The following is a 23,286-nucleotide window of genomic DNA, read 5'->3' as shown; positions in this document are numbered from 1 at the left end:
ATGGGAGGGGGGTTGCCATGGCATCCTGAAGTATTCTATGTTTTCTGATATAGGCCCTGCACCATGCTTATCGTTTCCATTAGTGCCAACTTGACTCTTAGCTGCTGTAAACCTGCAGATCTTCCAATAAATCAACTCTCTTTTGGACTACTCGTCTGTGGATGTTTGTTTATGGGATTATCACGGGACACGTGCTCACATTTTGGCACTAAAGGAAACTATTGAGGGCTGTGGCTTCCTTTATTGAGTCCATCCATCTCTTGTTGGGTCCTCCTCTTTTCCTGCTGCCCTCAACTTTTCCTAGCATGATTGTCTTTTCCAGTGACTCCTGTCTTCTCATCATATGTCCAAAGTACAACAGCCTCGGTTTAGTCGTTTTGAGGGTCAGTTCAGGCTTGATTTGATCTAGAGCCCCCCGATTTATTTTTTTGGCCATCCACGGTATCCGTAACACTCTCTTCCAACACCACATTTCAAAAGAATCTACTTTCTTCCTATCAGCATTCTTCAATGTCCAGCTTTCACACCCATACATAGTTATAGGGAATACAGTGGGCTGAATTAACTTGATCTTGGTGGCCAATGACACATCCAAATAGAGCTAGGCTTTTCCCGCTACCTCCACCCCTGTTTGGGGGCACATAGTGGGTGGACTTTGGCCATTTATGCATGGGAAGTTTTGCTTTGGATTTGCCGTTCTCTAGATGCACTTTTTCCCCATTTGAATTCTCAAAACTCAAACATAAGCCCCCATACAGAGATCTGATCATCTGAATGGGAAAAAATGTGCATCTAGAGAGCGGCAAATCCAAGATAAAACCTCCCATGCATAAATTGCCAGCTATGGAGCTGTAAATGCAGCTTGTCCATGTAGCTCAGGCTGTAAGGCTTGGGAACTTTTGCTCTTTAGGAATGTGAGTCTGACTTCCAGTTTATCCAGGAGTAAGATCAGTGGGGTGGGGGGGGTGCAGTCACTCAACGTCCGTAGCCCAGATTTATAGGTGCTTCAGTTTTAGCATGGTTCTGTTTTTACTTCTGTTCTTTCAGGCATTCAGATTGGCAGAAAACCCATTCATCCTGGAGGTTAGGTTTAGACATGTTTTATTTTCTTTACAAAAAAAGTTTCTCCCCTGCTTGTTCCTAAAAGTCTCAAGGTAACTAACAAAAACAAGCAAGTACACTTAAGTAAAAAGTACAAGGTCACCCCACTGTAACAAAATTCCCCTGAAATATTTATACGCTCTACACTATTATAAATACTAGCTTAACTAAACAATAAGAAAAAGTCTCCAGTTACCCTCAAAATCAACAGAAAGCCCTTTGAGAAGGGGTGATCTTACAATTCCTCTTGAAAGAAAGCAATGCTTGAGCTTGCCATCCACCCCCAGGCAGGCTGGGCCAGCACAAGAGAAAGATTGATTTCTGGTACAAGACCTGAACCCCAAACACTTGGCTTGCAAACTAAATACCAGAAAGGGGTGGGGGACCCTCTGAATGCAACAACAAGCAGAATTGAATACCCACCCTCCCAGGGAAAGGATATCTATTTGGAAACTAAATAAAGAGACTCTAAAGGTAAAAGTGAAGGTCCCCTGTGCAAGCACCGGGTCATTCCTGACCCATGCGGTGATGTCACATCCCAACGTTTACTAGGCAGACTTTGTTTACGGGGTGGTTTGCCAGTGCCTTCCCCAGTCATCTTCCCTGTACCCCCAGCAAGCTGGGTACTCATTTTACCGACCTCGGAAGGATGGAAGGCTGAGTCAACCTTGAGTTGGCTACCTGAAACCAACTTCCATCGGGATCAAACTCAGGTCATGAACAGAGCTTGGATGGCAGTACTGCAGCTTACCACTCTGCGCTACGGGGGCTCCTCAAGGAGACTCTCGAGAAAGATAAAGTGTAATTCTGTCCCCACCCCTCTCACCTTCTCTCTCTGTGTGTATGTATTTATTTCTGGCTGTCCAAGCAGATCAATTATGATCTTCAGAGTCAATCTGGGTGTTTCAGGAAACAAGGAATGGAATCCCGTGCCATAAGTGTGAACCATCATCTCATGCAACGCACAGCAACACTGGCCCGGGAAGTATTAGAGCGGGCGAAAAAACGGAAAGTGGTCTGGCCAGGGCCTGCGGGATTCCAAAGGAAGAGTTTTCAGGTAAGGATCTCAACAGATAAAGTTCTAATTTTCATGACTGGAATATTGTTTCTTACATTACAGAAGGCAGCCATAGCAGGAAGGAGAGAATTTCACACCTCCCACCAAGCAGTGAGAGACATGTTGACTTAAAACAGCTTCTTGAGAAGCTGTGAGGGCGTTTTTTTTTTTTTTTTTTTTTTAACGGTTAGAAGCGAATGGGCCACATACCATACAAGGGCTGCTGAGAAACAGCCAGCCTATGTGATGCTGCACGAACAGCCAGGTGTCTATATGTTCCAGCCACAGGGGAGCCAGATGCGACCAGGCACACTCCTGCTTTTCCAGATCTCTGGGAGGTTGCAGGAACAAGGTAATTATTGGCTTCAATCACAGAGAGAGCCTGCAGATTAGGGCCCTTCCACCTGGCTAGAGCTGCCCCAGTCTTTCTTTGTGTGGTAAGGTAGTGTCTGTTTCCACTTAAAGGGTGGGATCCACCAGAAGAGTCCTCGGTGGGGACCTTTCCTCAACTTCCCCAAGCAGTCTTGAAAACCCTCTTTGAGGATGGGTGGAACCTCACAAGCAAAGTGAGCCATTTTTGGGGTGGGGGAGCTGCAGCCATGAGGCGGAGCCAGTGACAATCATCTCATTTTCCATCTTCTATCTATAGAACAGAGGGGAAAGGGGTTATTTTACTTTTCCACATCATTTCCTGTGGCTCATTTGCTTGTGAGGCTCTCCTGGCCCTTAGAAAATGTCTTTGGGTCGTGGTAAGTTATGTGAGGAAGGAGGAGGCAGGGAAGGATCTGCTCTGCCAGAAGGGGAGGGGCTGTGGCTCAGTGGTAGAGCATCTGCTTGGCATACAGAAGCCCCACGTTCAATCCCCAACATCTCCAGTCAAAGGGACTAGGCAGGTAGGTGATGTGAAAGACCTCTACCTGAGGCTCTGGAGAGCTGCTGCTGATCTGAGTAGACAATACTGACTTCGATGGACCAAGGGTCTGATTCAGTATACGGCAGCGTCATGTGTTCATGTGTTCTTTGAATTCTTCTGATGGATATAACCTTATGTCTTGCCTGCATGGCTGACCTAGGGTACTAGTTCATGATCTGACAATTATGTGTAGGTGGGGGTGGCACAAGGGTTACCATAAGTAGGCAGTCTTCACTTAAGTTGGGAGAATTAGCTGGAGACAGAGAGAGTGAGAGGGGGTAACTTGGATTGACACCCTATGCATACCAGGATCGTCCCTGGTGAAAACTCTTAAATGAGCAGGCAGTTGTATAATTGAAAAAATAAATATATTTCAAGCAATGAACATACACACCAAAAGCATACCAGAGCTGACTAAGAAAAAAGGTGGGAAGTTGAATAGGGTTTCAGGGAAGGGTGATAGTTACCAGTCTTGAAGGGACGTCCAGGGAGAGCAGCACTGGGGAGGAGAGCGACCAGCATTTCCAGGAGCAAAAGGAAGAGAGGAAGCACACACGCGAGTGGGAGAGCATTCACGAATCCAGGACAAAAAAGCACACTATGAAGGGCCAAAGGACCAATATTTATACCCCAAAATGGGTCCTGAGGCAGTATGAGGTAAGCTGGCAGGAAAGCCAGAGACAAGGAATTGGTTGCTTTTCCAGGGTTCTGACAATAAGAAGGAGAAACTTGATGGGTTTTTAGGACCCAAGAGAATGCCTGGGCTATTCTCTTGAACACTGATTGATTGCTAGGGTGGGTGCAGATAGGGTAAGCAATGGTCTGCTCGGAGCGCTGACTAAATCACCTTGGGGTGACACAATGGGGATTAGCTAGCCCCATTGTCTAGCCAGGCAAACCTCAGGGCCAGGGGAAAAATTCAACCTCCTTCCTGTCCAACCTCCTTCCTGCAAAAGCTTGACACAAAAGATGGATCCCAAAATTTTCTGAGAGGCATCCATTTTGTGGGGGCAGTGTCTTGCTCTTATGCCCTTCTTTGGCCCTCTGTGCCTTTGTTTGTTTGTTTGTTGGATTTCTATGCTGCTCATTCCTGACCAAGTCAGGCTCTGAGCGACTCTTTGTGGCACCTCTTAGTGGGAGGAGCATACACATTCCCACTCATCCTCTGTGCGCTTTACTTTGATTTGAATGTGCAAATGTCATTTGAAGCAGGCTCTTGTCAAAATGCCAAAGAGCCCCGTGGCGCAGAGTGGTAAGTTGCAGTACTGCAGTCAAAAGATCTTCTCACGACCTGAGTTCGATCCCGACGGAAGTTGGTTTCAGGTAGCCAGCTTACGGTTGACTCAGCCTTCCATCCATCCGAGGTCGGTAAAATGAGTAAAGGGAAGAGGCAAAGGGAAGGTGACTGGGGAAGGCACTGGCAAACCACCCCATAACCAAAGTCTGCCTAGTAAACGTCGGGATGTGATGTCACCGCATGGGTCAGGAATGAGCCGGTGCTTGCACACCTTTACCTTGTCAAAATGTCAGGAAGTTGCCCACCCTTCTGTTGTTCAGAAAGATCTGTAATGGCATGCAATTTTTAAAGATTTTTAGTAAGATTGTTTTAAAAGATTTTTAAAGATTGTTAGTAAGGGGCCGTCTTTTCTTAATATTGTTTGTCCCTTTGTGGAAGTAGTTGTGAACTGATATGTGCTTCCTTTGGGGGCGGGGGAAAGCCAACCATAAATATTTTTAAATGCATTAAATAGCGGTATCTCGAAAAAGAACTAAGCTTCCCCAGCCTCGTTCTTGTCACACCAAACGTGTTGCATGTGTATCATGCCAATGTGTTGTCCCTTGTGGTAAACTGCCTGTTTTTTTATATGGCTGAGAACATTTTGTGTCTTGCAAACAGGATAATGAAGATCTGTGTCTCAATGCTGCTTTTGCTTCAGTTGCAGAACACATGGGCCGTATATCAGAAGAATGTAAGGTAAAGGAATGTTGACATTAGAGCAATGACTTTGGAAGTTTATTCAATTTTTATAATGGCTGCAAGAGATTTGTAACCGAGTTCTCAGGAGGCCAGCATGTATCCTCTGATGGTCCAAGTTGATCTTCCACCAGCGAGATGGAGCTTCTGTTGGGGGGATTCCTCCAAACACATTACAGACTCCTACTTTGCCTCCCATCCTGTTTGTGAGTCATCCCTCACCCCCAGTAGCAGAACTTCATGGGGTTCATTAGGCTAGACATGATAGGTGGAAAAATCCCATTCTGCAAGCTTTGCTTTTGGTTCATGCTATTTTGAATCCAATTATCTTTGTTCAAATACAGTCAGAACCTCTGGGCCAAGGTAACCAGAAATCTCCATCAAGAGAAGTTGAAGATTTTATAAATTATATAAATTGTCAGTAGCTTTGTGTGTGTGTGTGTGTGTGTGTGATAATTTTTTTCCTGTTCGCCATGGGAAGGGCATGAATGAGCTGAGCTTTGCAGGCATGCCCTCCACCCTTTTGTACTTTGAACATTTTACCAGGTTTCCCAAGGCTACATTCAGACACAACTTTCTCTGCTAGCGTGCCATTTTTAAGTGTTGTGGCGATGACTTCCACGCTCAGCACCAGTTTCTGTACTTGCTCCGTTATTCCAAGTAGCTCCGTCAGCAAAGATTAATACAGGTCCCATATGATCCTAAAGATGGATCAAGTTGCCCTTTTCCAGGCACGGAATCCTGCTCCCTGCTCTTAGAGCAGTAGAACAGAATGCAAGCTAAGGCCATTTATGCAGGGTCAATTCTGCTCCTCGCTCAATGCTGATTTTTTAAAACCGACCTTAAAATGACTATTCATGGTCCCGATGCAAGAGGAGAAAGTCAAACAAATTCCACTCCCCCCCCCACTTGCCTGCTCCTTCGTTCCTTCGTTTGCATTTAGGGTTGCCAGGTGCCCGCTGGTGGCAGGCAAACCCCCGGTAAAGTGCCTCTCTGCCCGCCGACCAGCTGAGGGTCAGCGGGCAATCGTGCATGTGCAGGCCCGCGCGGCAGCCAGGAAGCCTCTCCCTCCCTCGGGCAAGTGGGCCGCCTGCTGCAGGCCTGCACACCAGCGGGAACCTCCCCTTGTCCTCCCCGGGACGAACAGGCCACCCTCTGCAGGCCTGCGCGCCAGCCTGGAAGCCTCTCCTCTCCCTACCCGGGGCGAGCAGGCCGCCTGTTTCAGGCCTGCGGGAACCTTTCCTCACCCGCCCTCCCCGGGGTGAGAAGGCCGCCTGCTGCACGCCCGCATGCCAGCCAGGAACCTTCCCTCGCCCTCCCTGGGGTGACTGGGCCGCCCACTGCAGCCCCGCGCGCCAGGCGGCACTTCCGGTTTACAACCAGAAGTGCCACATCGGTGCTTCGGTGTGCACACACACAACAGAAACCTCCCGCCGAAGGTAAGTGGGGACCTGGCAACCCTATTTGCATTGAATAGCTATTAGCAATAGTCATTTGCATAGTTCAGCCACAGCTGTGTGATTCTGCATGCTTCCTTCAGCGAATGCTTCGATGCGGGGGCGGAGCAAATACAAATAGTCACATTAAAGGGGCTCTTAAGAAATGTGAAGCAGGTATGCGCCAGCTTCGCAGTGAAGTCTGAAATGATGGTTCAAAAAATCAAAAAAATATTCAGGGCACTTCAGCCTGGAACACGCTGCTAATTACCAAGCATAAACGGCCTAAGAGAAACTACTGTGTATGTTTTTATGGACATATTGGGCTTTGCCCCTTGGAGCCAGCAGATGGCAGCAGAGATTTTTTTCCATATTTTGAAGGGAGGAAGATAGTTGCTAATTCCATAATTGGATAGGACTCACTTTTCACATGAAAGAAGTCACATGAAAGATGTTTAAATGGTCATGGGATTTGTATGCAGCCCTACACTGCAGCAAGCATTTTTTTCTTTTAAATGTCTTCACATTCCAGGTCTTCTTAATCTTTTCTTCAACTCCTTTTCCAGAAGTACTATTGTTGTGTGCCACCATTTCAGTTCAAAGAATATGAAGTTGCACATGTTTTCAGATACCACGGTCGAGAAGCATCTGAAAGCTTGCTAAATGCATTTGAAGATGAAGTAAGTGTACTGTGCATCCCCCCCCCCCCCCGGTTTGAACCAGGATACCTTGGCCAAGGGTCATCCAGCTCAAAGGATTCTTTTGTGTTGCTATTTTAAGCTGACTTTCTACCTTCTGACATTTTCTGCTTTAACTTACCAGTTTGTAAAATATTCAAAATGTTTTCCAGGATTTCTGCCTCCTCGGGTTGTTTGTTTGTATTGATGCCCTTCTCCCTAATTGTATGTTCTGTACTTCTAGAATTATAAAGGATCCGGGAACCAACTTCATGTATGAAAAGGGACTGGAGAATGTTTATGAACGGTCTAAGCTTCCAATTCATTGTTTTTTCTTATTGGATCATGTACTCACATTTCTCCCACACCTGGGAACTGAAAGTATCTTACAAATAAATACAAAACTGCCATTTGAACAAAGACATAACACACATCCTGGACTGGTGCTGGCTTCTCTAGTCTGCCATTTCTCAGTGCCACAGGCGATAAACTAAGCCCTTTGGCTCTTGTCCTTCAGCTTGTGCCAAAGACTCATTCCTCTTGTGCTGTCTTGGCTATATACATATAGCAGAGGAGGAACAGAAGCTCTACTCCAGCCTCATTCAGATTCTGCCTCTTCGTACTCGGTGCCCATCATCGTTTGATGATGCATCTTCAGAACAATTATAAGATTGAAGATTGCAAAGCTGACTCTATTTTCATGCCTCTTCTTTATCCTCCACTTCTGTTGTTGAAATATACTCTCTCTCAAAACAGGACTTTTCTGACGTTTCTAATAAACATTAAATATTTACAATCATTTCATATTAACCATAATTTCAGTGGATCAGGTGTGGTGCAGCTCAAGATCTGACATAACCGTATATTATTAATAGTTCACACTGACAAGGACCTTGGATGATGCTCGACCATCTCTTTGATGCATGTCTCAGCTTGTTTAATTGAGTAATTTGGATGTATATTTTCTGCAGACACATTGAGGCTGTGCACCTTCTGGGTGCTTCTCTAGGTGCTTGTGGCAATTAGGTGTTTGGGGTATAAGTGACCTGTCCGGGATTGGATTTTGCCATCTCCAGTCCTGAGGTTCAGTAAATACTAGTTGTTCTCTTCAGGAAAATAAAGCATGCCCAATTGTGGAAGAGTCTGGGTGTTCTGATACAGAAGCATTGATTCCAGCAAAGACCTCGGAACTAAAGGCAAGTATAAAGACTTTACATAGTTTGAAGGATTCTAGGGATTTTACTCTGTGTATGGTTTCACTAAACTAAACCATTCATTACTTGTGCAGTCCTTTTTTGCAAAGACTGAATACAGGTAAACTGAAATATGCATAGAATTAAAATATTCGGGGAAATGAAAATCTGAATCCAAGGTGCGGAAGGTAGACTTTCTTTATAGCTGTTTGCTCACTTTGCCGAGATTTTTATGGCTCCCACAATTTGTGAGTACCATAACCATTTGGTAATTACTATACAGTGTGTGAAATGTGGTGTTGGAGGAGAGTGTTATGGATACTGTAGACTGCCAAAAAAAAGCATCAGTGGGTTATTGATCAAATCAAGCCTGAACTGTCCCTAGAAGCTAAAATGACTAAACTGAGGCTATCGTACTTTGGTCATATGATGAGAACGCAAGAGTCACTAGAAAAGACAGTCATGCTAGGAAAAGTGGAGGGCAGCAGGAAAAGAGGAAGACCCAACAAGAGATGGGTTGACTCAGTAAAGAAGCCACAGCCCTCAATTTGCAAGATCTGAGCAAGGCTGTCAAAGACAGGACATTTTGAAGGACTTTGATTCATAGGGTCGCCATGAGTCGGAAGCGACTTGACGGCATTTGACACACACACATACAGTGTTCAGTTAAGTGCCCATTAGTCACACTGATTGCAGTGGGACTTGGGTGCACTTACGTCTGTTTGGGATGGTAACTGTTGCATGAGTCGCTGTAAACTGTGATTTGTTTCCTGTCTGACTCTATTGTAGGGCTAAAAAGCCATTGAAGGCAATTGTCTTTGCACCCTGTTCCTCTTCACATCAAAACATTAATTTACTTTTGTCCTGTTTTCATTGACGAGGCCAGGAGAAACTTTAACCTTTTCTCCTCCAATTTTGGAACCTCAAGGAACTGAATATTTTATTTGTTTAGATATGTATACCTTGCTTTTCTCCCCAGTGGGCTTACAACAATGTTCTCCCCTGCTACATTTCATCTTCACATCAACAATCCTGTATGATAGGCTAGGATGAGTGGATTGGCCAAAGGTCATCCCGTGGGTTTCCCATTGCAGAGTGGAGATTTGAACCTGGGTCTCTAAATCCCTAGTCCAACACTTTAAATCACCACACTAGTATATTTTGGATACACTCAAACTCCCCTTTCTCTAAGCTGTTTTATAAAAATGATGAAAACTGATTCTGAAAACACGTGGAGTCTGCATCATCTTAGGGGGAAATGTAGAATACTTCTTACAGAACAAATAACAGGTGTCTAGAATAGTGAGAGTTAGGAATTGCTAGAGAATGGGTTGATATAAAAAATAAATATTTGTATTAGAAAGTCTAGAAAAGAGAGCTTTTACTGTGGTGCAAGTAGCAGAAAAGAGAAGGTAACATTAAGAAGTACTGTTGGTATCTTCTTCCTTTTGCTTACGCAGAGAGAAATTCTTACAAGAAGCCTTTGCAAATGATTCCATTTTTTGCACTTAATTCTTAGCATTAATACCTTCCTGTTGTCAGAGTATATTTATAGCCTTTTAATCCTGTATTGTTGTACTCATACAAATCTGCGTGAGAGTTTTGACATACATGTTTTATGTGTAGGATATCTCCATTGAAGTTTCCCCTGGCACCTACACTGTCTCAGTATCTTCAGGTGACGACCAAATCAAACAAACACATATGGTAGAGATTCAACCAGGACGAAGTGTAAATTTGTCCTTTATTGTATGATCCATCTTCCCACCCCCCTTAATTTCTAAACAACGTACCAAATGTAATGGAAGCTTTAATGTCTTGCTGTATTGAAGATGACATTTCTCCAGGTATACGCTATGAGCACTTTACTGTCCTGTCTTCCATATTTTGGTCAGGTGTTTGTTTTTTATCTTGTGTGTGTGTGTGTGTGTGTGTTACACTCCACTGTAAATATGTATAATCTGAATTGTTGTATGTATCTATCTTAAATGGAATCGTGTTACAGTTCTACTTTTATGCTATGCAATAAACTTAAGCAGCCTTTTTTAAAAAATCCTTTAGTTTAATTGATTTTCCAAAGATTCTGCTCTATTCATTTCAATAGCCACCTCATTAATAGAACAGAGGATAATGATTATTTTGTTACCAGGTAACCTGCACACATATATGATGGCGCAGATGGAAATTTCCAAAGCCATTATCAGTCTGTTTCTTTAGACTGTCAAAAACAGAAGCCATAGCCTACCTTTTGTTAGTACCAATGACAACATCACCAAATACTGCGCAAGTGTTCAGATTCTCTGGATCAGTGTGTCAGTCTAGAGGTTTAAAAAGGGAGTGGGATAGGGAGGAGGGGGAAAGATGCCTCAGGCCATGAGGTTAAGGCTCCTTGGCTGTCTCTTGCGCAGGATGCAGTTCAGACTTGGTTAGATGAGCCGGTGCTGAGTGGAGCTGGTATCAGCTTGCCCCTTAGCCTTCTGGGTAGAAGGAGAACAAGATGGCAACTTCAATTTGAAAATTTTACAAAAGTCGATCTGTAGAAGTCTGTACAGCGAAATGGAACACACAGGTCCCAAGGCTGAGAACAGATTTTTTTAAAATGCAAGTCTGCATGGTGGGGGCAGAGCAGAGGTTTTACTGCTATAAGGAACATGTAGTTATTTACTTCATTTCTACCCCACTCTTCTCCCCAGAGTGGCTTGCTTACGACATTCTCCCATCCTCCTTTTTATCCTCACAACCACACTGTGAGGTAGGTTAGGCTAATTGTTGTGTGATTGAGGAAAGGTCGCCAACAAGCTTCCACAGGAGAATGGGGATTCAAATCTGCTTTCCTACATCCTAGTATGACATCCTAACCAGTATACCACACTGGCTCTCATTTCCTCTCTTTTGCCCCAGTGCTGTGACGAGATGCATACCTGTTCTCTCCAGGATCAGATGGGTGTGCCTATTATATTAGGTGCTGTGGAACACAGGCAGGACAATGCAGGTTCAAGTCTTGTTTGTGGGCTTCCTGGAGGCACCTGGTTGGCCACTGTGTGAACAGACTGCTGGACTTGATAGACCTTGGTCTGATCCAGCATAGCCTTTCTCATGTTCTTATGTTAGTCCCAATGGCTAGAAATGATTGTTCCAAAGTATCTCTTTCCTGGAATGTGAAAAATCTGTTGCAAAACTCCCCACCCCCCATGGTTTCATACATTGACCTCCATGGGATTCATGTAGTTTTACAACAAAAGAAACACACATTTGCTAGATCTTGTGAAGAGCATCACTTGGCATTTACATAGACACATAAATTCTTAACACTGTTAAGGATAACTGGAAGCTAAATTACTCGGTGGTACAAATGTTGCCTGAGTTAACAGCAAACTATCAAGCATATGTGGGAGCTGAACAGTGATTGACTGTTTACCCTCCACCTGCAAATGGTTTTATACCTTCATGGGTCAGGACTTCTTTCACAGTAAGAAGTCTTCGGGGAGACTGTTCAGTAGTTTCAAACATGGCACTATGGTTCATTAAAGTAGTTGGAGACCTATCCGTATAGGAGGTGGTACGGGTTTCAGCTCTCTTCTTTCCACAGCCGCTACCCCAAATGTTGGTTTCTATAGACGACAATATAACACTTAATTTTAATGGTGCTGTATTTAAGTTGCGGGTCACCTGTATTAATATTAGTATCTCAAATGGCACCCTCAAAATTGCACTAACAAATTCTATTGCTATCAGCCTCCTGTAAAGGCCTACCTGAAGGCGTTGAAAGGAGGAGGATGGAACATTCACCTTCTTGGTAGGTAGAGGAAGGCTGAGTAACATACATGACTGGCTATCGGTGGTAGAACTGTGGCTATAGACTTGGCTTAGACTACTGTTAGTAGAATTGCTTGCCTGATTACACACTGGCAGAGATTGAGGTTTTATTAGTTATGAATATGATGACAATGACCTGTAGGGAGGTTAGGATCCTGCAATAACTAGTGTTGCTAGGGTCTAGGTAAATAGTGTAGTATTCCTCCTGATGTTTCAAAAACTGGATAATGATTTGGTCACAGTAGCATAAATTGGCCCTGCTTCTGCTGAAGCTCATTTGTATGAGTAGGATGCCAGTCTATCAAACAAATCGTTCACACAATATGCTTATTTGAAGTCATTCTATAGCGTTAACTAAAATGAAAGACAAGGGGCTTGCCTTTTGTGTCAGAGCCATCACCTGTGTGCATTGGGATTACTCTTTATGGTGCAGAGCTCCATCGCCAATGGGAGTGACTTGTGACAATGAACACCCATGATCCGGTTAAGGAACAAAGGCTACTAAAGGCTATAGTGTAGTTAGCGGGAAAAGCAATCCATCTATATGAAAGGAGGGAGCTAGGTAATATCTGGCACATTTTAAATTCCTAATTAAAATTGATCAAGGGCAATGGTATTACCTTGACTATTGTATAAGGAACTGGGATGACTTCTCTTCCAATATTTCCAGTCTGGTCTGCTTTCTTTCAGTTTGGGCTTATCAAAAAGGGTAGAATCTGTATTTACTGCATGATCTACCATTGTGGGCTTGGTCAGATGCTGCTCTTCATCACTTGGAGATTCTGAGCCGCATGAAGAAGAGCTGGGTGTGGCAACAGTTGACTGGTCTTTTGAAGGACCTTCCAGTGCTAGCTGTTGGGGGAAGAGCTTCCTGCTGAAATCATCCTCTTTGATATCTCTCAGAGAAAAGGCAGCTGGAAAAGGCTGGCCTAACCAGCCACTGGGTTTAAGGCAGCAGCAGCTATATTGTCCGTGCGCAAGCGAAGAGCAAGTGTGATGAAAGTAACTAGGAGAAGGACATGTACAAGGGCAATATGGCCACTGCCATTTCAGAAGGCCTCCTAAAGTACATGCGTGCACAGAAACTGGTACAGGCCTATATGAACAGATGTTACAGCTAGCCGGGTGAAGTTGCCCTTCAAACCTCTTCCTGCTGGTGAGGGGCATATGAATCATCTCCACAATCCTTTCCCATTGGGTTGGCTGGATCCACAAGGCTACGCCAAGTGGAACACGTGCTTTCTTGCCATTCCAAAAGCTGACTGTAATTTCTTCATCTTCTTTGGCTGTTGAGGAGAACATATAAGCCGCATTTAGAAAGAGTGCCACATTCTTCAATCAAAGCTGATGTTCTTGATTCATTTTTGCCTGCTAAACAGGATAGGCATATCGAGCCAGACCCTGACCTCTCTATCCCCATCAAGAAGGCACTTGTGATGACTCAATGCCTATTAGTAGCTTTATTAATCTAAGAGTTACAAAACTTATTCCAATCATAACCGTTTGGACACAAGAAATATGTTTACATTGGATGCACAATTAACTTTAAGAAAAGAGAAAGGTGATAATAATTTAAAGCTACGGAGGCACAGCTCAGTGCATAGGTGCTCTTAAGCTATGGAGCAGCTAGAGCAGACATGGGTCGTTTATACATGGCTGTTTCCTCGCAGTCACCTTGCCGACTACTTCGGGGCTTTGCCTTGGTTATGCCTGCATTTTTTGACCGTCAGAGGTCGCCTCGCTCTCTCTCCCCGTGCATTTCCGTGCATTTTTCCTGGGTTTTCTGGATGCTGGCTAAAACAGTATCCAGAAAATGCGTGGAAACGCACCGGGAGTGCAAGGCGACCTCTGACGGTCGGAAAAGGCACGCATAATCAAAGATAAGCCCCGAAGTAGTTGGCAGGGTGACCAAGAGGAAACAGCCATGCATAGAAGGCCATAGTGTAAACTCCTGAAATTAGCTGCTTAATTTGATTGACGATTGGTTAGATCAGTGGTTCTCAACCTGGGGCCACAGGATATTCCAAGGGGGCCCCAGGTGAAAATTGTGTAAATGGGGGGCCACACCACGAGACTAGGGGGCCACAGAGGGAAGTGAGAAGTGAAGAAAACAGAGAAGTGACCGAGAAAAGAAAACAGAAGTGAAGAAAATAGAAAATTGATAGAGGCTTTGTTCTCCCTTGTATGTGAACATTGTTGTTTATCAGCGTGTTGTATTCCCTTTTTGTGGGGTATTTTTTTGTAAATTTCAGTTTCCCAATAAGAACCGCATGGGTGCATTTTGTGTGGCTGTTGATGCTTCTTTGTTCCTTGGCTATTTACAAACAAAACATTTACATAGCTACCTTTCTACCAGTATGTCAGGGGGGCCACAGGAAGGAAACAAGGTCGGAAGGGGGCCACGGTCAGAAAAAGGTTGAGAACCACTGGGTTCGATTGTCTAAAGTTTTAGGGTGTGTCCAGATGACAAACCAACTGTGGATGTGCATTCACATCTTCCTTGGCCAGATGTGCAATCTTCCTCAGAGAATCGAGCTGTTCCTGTTTCTAGCAGAAATGGGTTGTGTGATGCTCATCAGTTGTGCCTTGGGCCAGTCACAAGGCCCCTCCCTCCCGAGACACCTCCCGTGAAGAGTGCTGATTGTGATGAAGGCCACACACACTGCCCAGAGCAATGTTTCAAGTGAAGCAAAATGAATTGGCTTTGAAATATTCCAGCACATGAGTGTGCCAACTGCCTGAAAGGAATTTTAAAGAAAAAGCCAAAAGTCTTCCTAAGAAGGGGAAGGGTACGTTGAGTTCAAAGCCAGATTTGTGTGTTGTGGAGGAGTAAAAACACACAAAAAGCAGAGCTCACCCAGCAATAGAAGGAAACAAGGTTCCTGGGCATAGACTTCCTAACTCCAGGTTGGGAAATTTCTGGAGATTTTTTGTGGGGGGAGTTTGGGGAGGGGGGAGCTTGTGGAGGGAGGGATCTCAGTAGGATATAATGCCATAGAGTCCTTCCTCCAAAGCAGTCATTTTCTCCAAGGAAACTAAACTCTGTCGTCTGGAGTTCAGTTGTAATTCTGGGAGAGCTCGAGCCCCACCTGGAGGTTGGCAACCCTACCTATGCACCTGTGTCTGTTAAAAAACCTTTAAAAGCTGGATCCTTTGAAAAGTGAATCCAGAAGGCTAGTCTTTCATACAAAGTATTGAGGAGGAGGAGGAGGAGGAGGAGGAGGAGGAGAAGAGTTGGTTTTTATACGCCAACTTTCTCTACCACTGAGGAGGAGGAGGAGAAGAAGAAGAAGAAGAGTTGGTTTTCATATGCCAACTTTCTCTACCACTTAAGGGAGACTCAAACCAGCTTACAATCCCCTTCCCTTCCTCTCCCCACAACAGACACCCTGTGAGGTGGATGGGGCTGAGAGAACATGGCTAGCCCAAGGTCACCCAACTGACTTCATGTGTAGGATTGGGGAAACAAATCCAGTTCACCAGATTAGCCTCCGCCATCCATGTGGAGGAGTGGGGATTGGGAATCAAACCCGGTTCTCCAGCTCAGAATCCACTGCTCCCAACCACCGCTCTTAACCACTACACAACGCCGGCTCTCCACGCTGATGGAGGTTAGTGATGAGACATCCACAAGGCGATTCTAGCATGAGTGTATCTGCATTTCCTTAGTGTTTCAAAAGCTGTCCCAATATGGATTTACCTTTCAGGGGATCCCTGTGCTCAGCTCCTAGAATGACCGTGCCGGGGCCATATCTCTTCTGCTCCGGTTCCCAAGGTGCCATCACTTTGTCACCTGGCAATATGGAATGTCTCATTCCATTCACATACTCAAGGATGTCACCGCTGGCTGTTGCTTGTATGCAAGTTGTGTCTTCCTCTGCAAAGGGCTTGGAGAAGCGTACAAGGAATGTTCTTTTCTCACCCTGTGGTCAGAAAGAAAGAAGAACGGAAAGGAAACACTCCACAGTTAGCTGCGGGAAAATCACCTACCTCTTTTACAATGGCTTTAGGCATCTAAAGGGAGCAACTCTAGGATGCCAACTATATTAGGATGAAGTTCGTAGAGAGGGAGAAAATTGCAGTTACTGCGCTAAGTTTAGGTTTGTGTGCGGCGATGATAAAATATATTCATATCAAAAGATTTATCAATCTCTTGTTGGGTCTTCCTCTTTTGCTGCTGTCCTCAACTTTTCCTAGCATGACTGTCTTTTCTAGTGACTCTTGCCTTCTCATAATGTGACCAAAATACGATAGCCTCAGTTTAGGAATGAGCTATGCTCAGTGTTTTGACGAGGTTGGCAGCAGGCATAAGGCTTGGCCTTGGTTTGGATGCAGGCTCTTCCAAGTCCTTTGCTGGCAGACAAGTCAGCAGTCTCTTGGTGCCTACGAAAGAAAGGGGGTGCCCACCGATGTATTTATTTATTTGAGGGAGAGGCTGTGGCTCAGAGCATCTGCTTGACATGCAGAAGGTCCCAGGTTCAGTCCCCGGCATCTCCAGTTAAAGGGACCAGGCGAGTAGGTGATGCGGAAGACCTCTGCCTGAGACCCTGGAGAGCCGCTGCCGGTATGAGTAGACAATACTGACTGTGATGGACCAAGGGTCTGGTTCAGTATGAGGCAGCTTCCTGTGTATATCCTCAGCAAATGAACATTATGCAATAAATAGAGTTGCATGCTGCTGCACTATGGACACTTATGTCTGCTGTTTTCTCTGTCCCTGTATGAGTTTACTAATCATATGGATCAGTCTAATCCTGTTCACCTTTGGTGAACTAAATCAAACAAAGGTACCTGGAATTACTGTGCGTTCCAAATGGCCGGTTTGTTTCTCATGAAGTTTGTAGTGAGTGATATGTACAAACTGAATGTGTGTCTGCACATGCTAGAAGATACTTACCTCTACCTTCTGTATTATTGTGCCAAGGTAATAATACCCATCAGTGCCCCTTCTTGCAAGAACAGGAATGCCAACCGTGTCCAATGATTCCTCCAAATTCTTTACTGCCTTACATGTTGTATCAGGAAAACAGGAGTAATGGCCAAGACACAAGCACCTTTGAATAAAAGGAAAGGTGGAAAGCGTGGAAAGGAAGAAGTCTGTAATCATGACAAGAAAGGGTATCAGCCTTCAAGAGCTAGATAATTGGTCCAGATGGAATATATTATATTAGAAGTGTCATACTTATTTCCATGTAAACAGTGCACCCATTCCACTTGAAAACCTGAGTAGGGTAGCCTCAATCATAGGTGTATTAAATGGTAAAATAACATTCCAATGTAAAAAGGTAAAGGTCCCTGTGCAAGCACCAGGTCATATCCTGACCCTTGGGGTGATGTCACAACCCAACATTTACTAGGCAGACTTTGTTTTACGGGGTGGTTTGCCAGTGCCTTCCCCAGTCATCTTCCATTACCCCCAGCAAGCTGGGGACTCATTTGACCGACCTCAGAAGGATGGAAGGCTGAGTCAACCTTGAGCCGGCTACCTGAAACCAACTTCCATCGGGATCGAACTCAGGTCGTGAGCAGAGCTTGGGACTGCAGTACTGCAGCTTACCATTCTGTGCCATGGGGCATTTTTTTAATTGACACTGTATATTTAGCCCTACTATTCTTGAACCCCCCCCCCCAAAAAAAACACATTTTTACTACCTTGCGGGGAAGAATGGTCTAAGGGCACAAGCAGGACGTGATACTAAGGAACCACTGCAGATCAAACTAGGATTGGTTGTGAAGCTTCTATATTTAGCTTCAGTTGGCATCACCCAGCAATGACTGTGGCATGGGAAAGAAGACCCCAGGTTATCCATTCCTTTAAAGAGCTAACCTACAAAAAGGCAGAAGTCATATTAGGCATTTTGAAGAGAGAAACATAGCAGAATTTAATAATGTGCTGTAATCAATCCGTACCATGACTTTTGGGCTTCCTCCTATCACCTGCAGATGCACTGTAACTGCTTAAAATAATTACATTCAGGATGCAAACTCCGTTGTCCCACCCTATGTGTAATATACATATCCACTGTAAAAAGCAGGGGTTGACCATCTTTAGGCTGAGAATGTGTAACTAGAGAATGTTTCCAGAGCAGAATGGCTAGGGCTGCCAGGTCCCCCCTGGCAAACCAGCGGGAGTTTTCTGGGGCTGGGGTGATAAGACTAGGATTCCCAACCTGCAGGTACCAGCTGGAGATCTCCTGCTATTACATCTGATCTCCGGCTGATAGAGATCAGTTTACCTGGAAAGAATGGCCACTTTGGCAATTGGACTCTATGATATTGAAGTCCCTCCCTTCCCCAAACCCCACCCTCCTCAGGCTCCACCCCAAAAAATTCCCACCAATGGCGAAGAGGGACCTGGCAACCCTAGGATTCCCTGCAAACCAGGATTCTAAGCTGGGATGGTTTGCTTCCCACTGTTGATGTTCACTGGGCTGGTCCTTCCCAGGGACATTCTGGCCATTAATGCATGGCTAGGTTGTCATTTGTTTGTCCCTGTTCTGTCTCACACCTTTTTATCCCGCATTCAGTTGTTCTGTCTCACACTTTTTTATCCCTCATTCAAAAAATTGAACGCATGGGGACAGGGACAAACAAATTACACCCTGAAGAAGGGGCGCCTTCCCCACTGGGAGAAGCCACTGCCCGGCCCCAGCAGCAACAGCAGTGGTGGCACCTTTCTGCACCCCGGACCATGCACCTCTCTCCCTCCCCTTCTCCCCCCATCCCTGAGCCCTCCTTCTCCGCTTCTCCCCAGCACCAGCCAGGGTTTGAGCCCAACTTCCAACAGCCCGGAGCCCCACCGTCAGAGGCGGAGTGGCGGCAGCTCCTTCCGGCACCAATGACGCACACTTCCAGCCGCCACCTCCATCTGTCAGGCCTTTGATGGGTGGAGGCAGTTGTGGCTGGAACGGAAGCGTGCATTGTTGGTGCCAGAAGGAGCTGCCGCCACTCTGCCTCTGATGGTGGGGCTTCGGGCTGCAGACTGCTGGAAGGTGGGCTGAAACCCTGGCTGGTGCTAGGGGGAGGCGGAGGAGGGTGCGGGAATGGGAGGGAGGGGGAGAGAGAGAGGTTCTGGGGGTGGAAAGGTGCTGCTGCTGCTGCTGCCACTGCTGCCGCCAGAGCTGAGCAGTGGCTTGTCTCGATGGGGAGTCGACCCGGGTGCTGTAACGCACCAGCATACACCCACGGCTGCAGCAAATCTTAATTTAAAATCGGCAAAACATAGGACTTAAAAAACCCACAGAAGTGGGTGGGTTGATCCCACAGGCAGGCAACGGCCATGCTTGTGGCCTGGGGAGATTCAGTGCATTCGCGGGAGATTCACAGGACAAAACGGCCATGCATTTTCGACCTATCATACTTTTTAGTGTGCATTGCACCACTTAACTGCAGATATAGGCAGCTGCTGTATAGGATGTTTCCCTGAAGCAACTCATGTTACAGAAAGCACCTCGTGTCAGTCATCAGTTGCCTGATTAGGCATGGAAAATTCAAATAATATGCATGCAGCTATTTATTATGAAGAATTTTTTTCATCTATATGATGTTATGGTTTAGAATGATTTTCTGCGAGGTCTTGGTTTGAGAAGATCATCACCCCCATAATTGAAATGTGAAGTGATAAACTGCTGTCTGTGGCTGTAAAGGCAAGAGTTGCAACGTGACAGCAAATTCCACTTCAAAGAAAATTTAGCAGGCACATTGACAAGAAAAAAAATGTTTGTATCTCTTCAAAGATGTGTGTGATTTTACTTGATACGCTGGGTCAGAATGAAAAAGGAGATGGCAGTTTGAGGGAGCATCTCTTTGAGAAGCTTGGGTTTGTTTCGTTTATTTTCTGAAAAGTATGGATTGCTTCAAGTGACACAATACTGTGATTTGATTGCTGAGAGATGAGGTTCTTCCACACCAGACTTGGAGAAAAGATGCCTGGAGCCAATGTAACAACTGCATAATTATCCCTGCTTTAAATCCTCTAGAACAGTGGTTCCCAACCTTTTTTTGACCAGGGACCACTAGGACTTTTTTGTTCGGTGCAGGGACCCCAAGGTTCAAAATAAAAATTCAGAGAATTTGAAAATAAACTTTAATCATAACTGTTAGTTAAACATTAAACTTAGAATAATATTTGAATATATGTTTTAATAATTGAGAACTTTTAATTGAAAATATTAATTTATTATGGGTTTATAACTTTGTTTCGCAGACCTTAATTTAGTTCTCGCGGACCCCTGGGGTTCAATGGACCCATGGTTGGGAACCAGTGCTCTAGAAAAGCTTTAGGCATGCAGTGCTGATATGCTCACTCAAGCATAATTTAACTACATTTCTCTGGCATTTTCTTCTAAGTAGGCCTGTCAACCAGTCACTTTTTTTTTCTTTCCAGTCACTTTCAACTGATGAATCAATTACATGAAATTTAAATAAATGTACATATTGTCAACATTTAATCTTAGGCCTCTTTTGGAGATAACGAAGAAAGTAAGAGAGGACATACAACTGAATAAACAAAAGCTACCCAATTGTTTTTAGAAAGGCCCTCTTTCATATTTTATTTTTCTGTCTCAGTAACCAACCATGCCACAAAAATACACAAATGCCTTCATAACTTGATACCCAATTGAATAAATGAGGCCCGTTCAGCCAATTAAAGCTTTAGATGCTTAATCTACTGACTTAAAACTATGGTGTATTAGCTTTTTTTTTAAATTAAAATTTAGTTACCTTGTTCTTCCCTGAGTAACTCAAAAAGTCACCTTTATTAAATTTGTGATAATATGACTATTGCTTTACATGGAATGGACTAATTTAGTAATAAGGAGACAAACCATTAAGACTTCTTTCATTATATGTTCAATTAGGGGATGGCAAAAAATATGGGTGAAAATGCACGGTCACTTTAGCCTCCTTTATTCCCTGTTTCAGCCAGGATCCAACGCAACATTCGGCGAAATGCATGCGTTCGATCCTGGCTGAATCCTGGCTGAAACAGGGAATAAAGGAGGCCAAAGCGACCGTGCGTTTTCACCCATAGATATGTGGTACACAATTCCCTTTTATCAATGAATTCTAGATACATCATGGGTATTTATTCATCTAAAAGTTTCTCCTTGCAAATATTCTTTCTTTCTCCTCTTGTATGTTTTTTGTACATTTCTCCTCAGGAAGACTGAGTTTGTAAAAGTCCAAAAGTCTCAGGAAAAGTAATTAGAAAATCGTCTAAGTTTGCAACCCTTGGTTTACTTACAGCACAATAATATCTGGTGAAAGTACCAAACCAAACCAAACCCTAAACATAACTGAGCATTTTAGTCAGATTTTTGTATAGTGCTTTTGAAAGGTGAAGACCCTACATTTAAAAGAAAAAAACTTACCAGATGCTTGAAGTGTTAAATGTTGAGTCCTTTGAACTGGTTTGCTTTCAGCAGTACTGCCTCGCCGCTCCTGAATGGAGTTATTGGTGGCTGTTTTTTGTTACTAAGCAGGTTGCCATAGAGCCGTTGCCAACAGGACCTAAAGGTCTGATGGCAAAGCAGTTATACACACACATGTGAAGAGCTTTCCTCAGGCACATCTCATTTCTCAAGTTACAACAGAGAGGGAACCACTGAAGCAAAGACAACTGCAGAAGGTGCCACAAAAATTAAGCCGAGAAAACGTTCATAGTCCAACCTGCCAGCATGGCAGTTATCCATTAGAATTAGCCTTATCCAGTCATCCATTAGAAGCAGGAAGTCATACACTGTATGAATGGAACAAAAGTTCCATTCGGAACAATCAACATAGGATCGCCACGACCCAAGAAGCAGACGCGAAATGGGATAAAATACCGGAACCCCGTTGTCGGTGGCCTCTATGGACATTTCTATTGTGTTGTGTTATGTACCACAAATATTGAAAAGCCACCTTATTGTGAAAAAATTGTAAATTGTGATACTTTTTAATGATTGTACAGCGGCAAGGTGCTCCCCTGCTAGCTGGCTACACCCTGTATTTTACCAGCGTCAAGGATCTAGATCAGGGGTGGGGAACCTCAGGCCCAGGGGCCGTATGCGGCCCCCGAGGACATTTTTTGTGGCCCTCGGGAGCTCTGGGGCCCTGCTGCAGAGGCGGGGCGCAGGGCGGCCCTCCCAGAAGGTGTTCCTGGCGCCACAGCTTACAGCGGCGCTGCGGCGTCCTTTGGACCTCCTCTTGCCGATTGTCGGCTGTTGAGCAGCGAGAGGGAGCGGGAAAGAGGCTGGCGGCTCCTGGCGGCAGAGCATGCATGCAGGATCCGATCGGGCTTCAGGGGGGCCCTTTTGTGGACTCTGGGGAGGAGAGGGCATGGAGACTGGGGCCCGGTCGTGCAGGGCTCTATGCGCTGCCGTTTGTGTGGGGGGGGCAGGGGAGGCTGGGGCCCGGTCAGGTATGTGTGAGTGGGGGGGAAGGCTTCTCTCTTTTCCTCCTCTTTTTCTGTCACTCTTTCTCCTTTCTCTCCCTCTCTTTCTCCCTCTTTTTCTGTCTCTTTGTCTCCCTCTGTCCTTTTCTTTCTTTCTCCCTCGCTCTCCATTTCTTTCTCCCTTTCTCCCTCCCTCCCTTTTCCTCTTTCTCTGTTTTCCTTCCTCCCTTGCCGATCGACTGTGGGCTGCGCCCCCCTGGCACCTCGTTTGCTCGGGCCCACTGCTGGCTGCCCTTCCTCCTTGGAGGGGGGAGTGGGGGCACCCTGCAGGCCTTCTATGTGTGGCCTCCCCTGGGATTGCCAACCTCCAGGTGGTGTCTGGAGACCTGGCAACCCTAGCCTCCCCCCCGACCGAGAGATCTACACCTGGTATGGCCCCTGAATGATGTCATAAATGTGAAAATGGCCCTTGGCAGGAAAAAGGTTCCCCACCCCTGACCTAGATAAAGGTTGCACTATTCTGAAATAGAGTTAACAGCTTTTTTTATGCCATAAGTGCTCAATTTTTTGATTTCACAGCATGGTAGGGTTGCCAGGTACCTTTTCAAGACCGGCGGGAGTTTTTTTTGGGTGGAGCCTGAGGAGGGTAGGGTTTGGGGAGAAGAGTGACTTCAATGCCATAGAGTCCAACTGCCAAAGGCAGCCGTTTTCTCCAGGTGAACTGATCTCTATCGCCTGGA

General features: G+C 45.1%; 2 protein-coding genes across 2 annotated transcripts; one reads left to right on the top strand and one right to left on the bottom strand.

The window, feature by feature from the left end:
* The first annotated feature begins 2,017 nt into the window (after positions 1-2,017).
* On the top strand, positions 2,018-10,107 carry AKIP1 (A-kinase interacting protein 1). Its single transcript, XM_056852118.1, has 5 exons — positions 2,018-2,158; positions 4,969-5,046; positions 7,049-7,162; positions 8,272-8,355; positions 9,979-10,107. The coding sequence occupies exons 1-5, from the start codon at positions 2,021-2,023 to the stop codon at positions 10,105-10,107; spliced, it is 543 nt and encodes a 180-aa protein (XP_056708096.1). The 5' UTR covers positions 2,018-2,020.
* A 1,659-nt stretch (positions 10,108-11,766) lies between these two features.
* C6H11orf16 (chromosome 6 C11orf16 homolog) lies at positions 11,767-21,622 on the bottom strand. Its single transcript, XM_056852116.1, has 6 exons — positions 21,543-21,622; positions 17,821-17,995; positions 17,066-17,222; positions 15,869-16,091; positions 12,789-13,454; positions 11,767-11,963 (listed from the first exon to the last, which is right to left on the bottom strand). Exons 2-6 carry the CDS (start codon positions 17,976-17,978, stop codon positions 11,767-11,769), a joined length of 1,401 nt encoding a protein of 466 aa, XP_056708094.1. The 5' UTR covers positions 17,979-17,995; positions 21,543-21,622.
* Positions 21,623-23,286: the final 1,664 nt, after the last annotated feature.

This window comes from Euleptes europaea, chromosome 6, assembly GCF_029931775.1.
Source record: "Euleptes europaea isolate rEulEur1 chromosome 6, rEulEur1.hap1, whole genome shotgun sequence".
NCBI classification, from domain to species: domain Eukaryota; kingdom Metazoa; phylum Chordata; class Lepidosauria; order Squamata; family Sphaerodactylidae; genus Euleptes; species Euleptes europaea.
The sequence above is the reverse complement of the archived record's forward strand: the minus strand, read 5'-3'. Positions and strand labels throughout refer to the sequence as shown.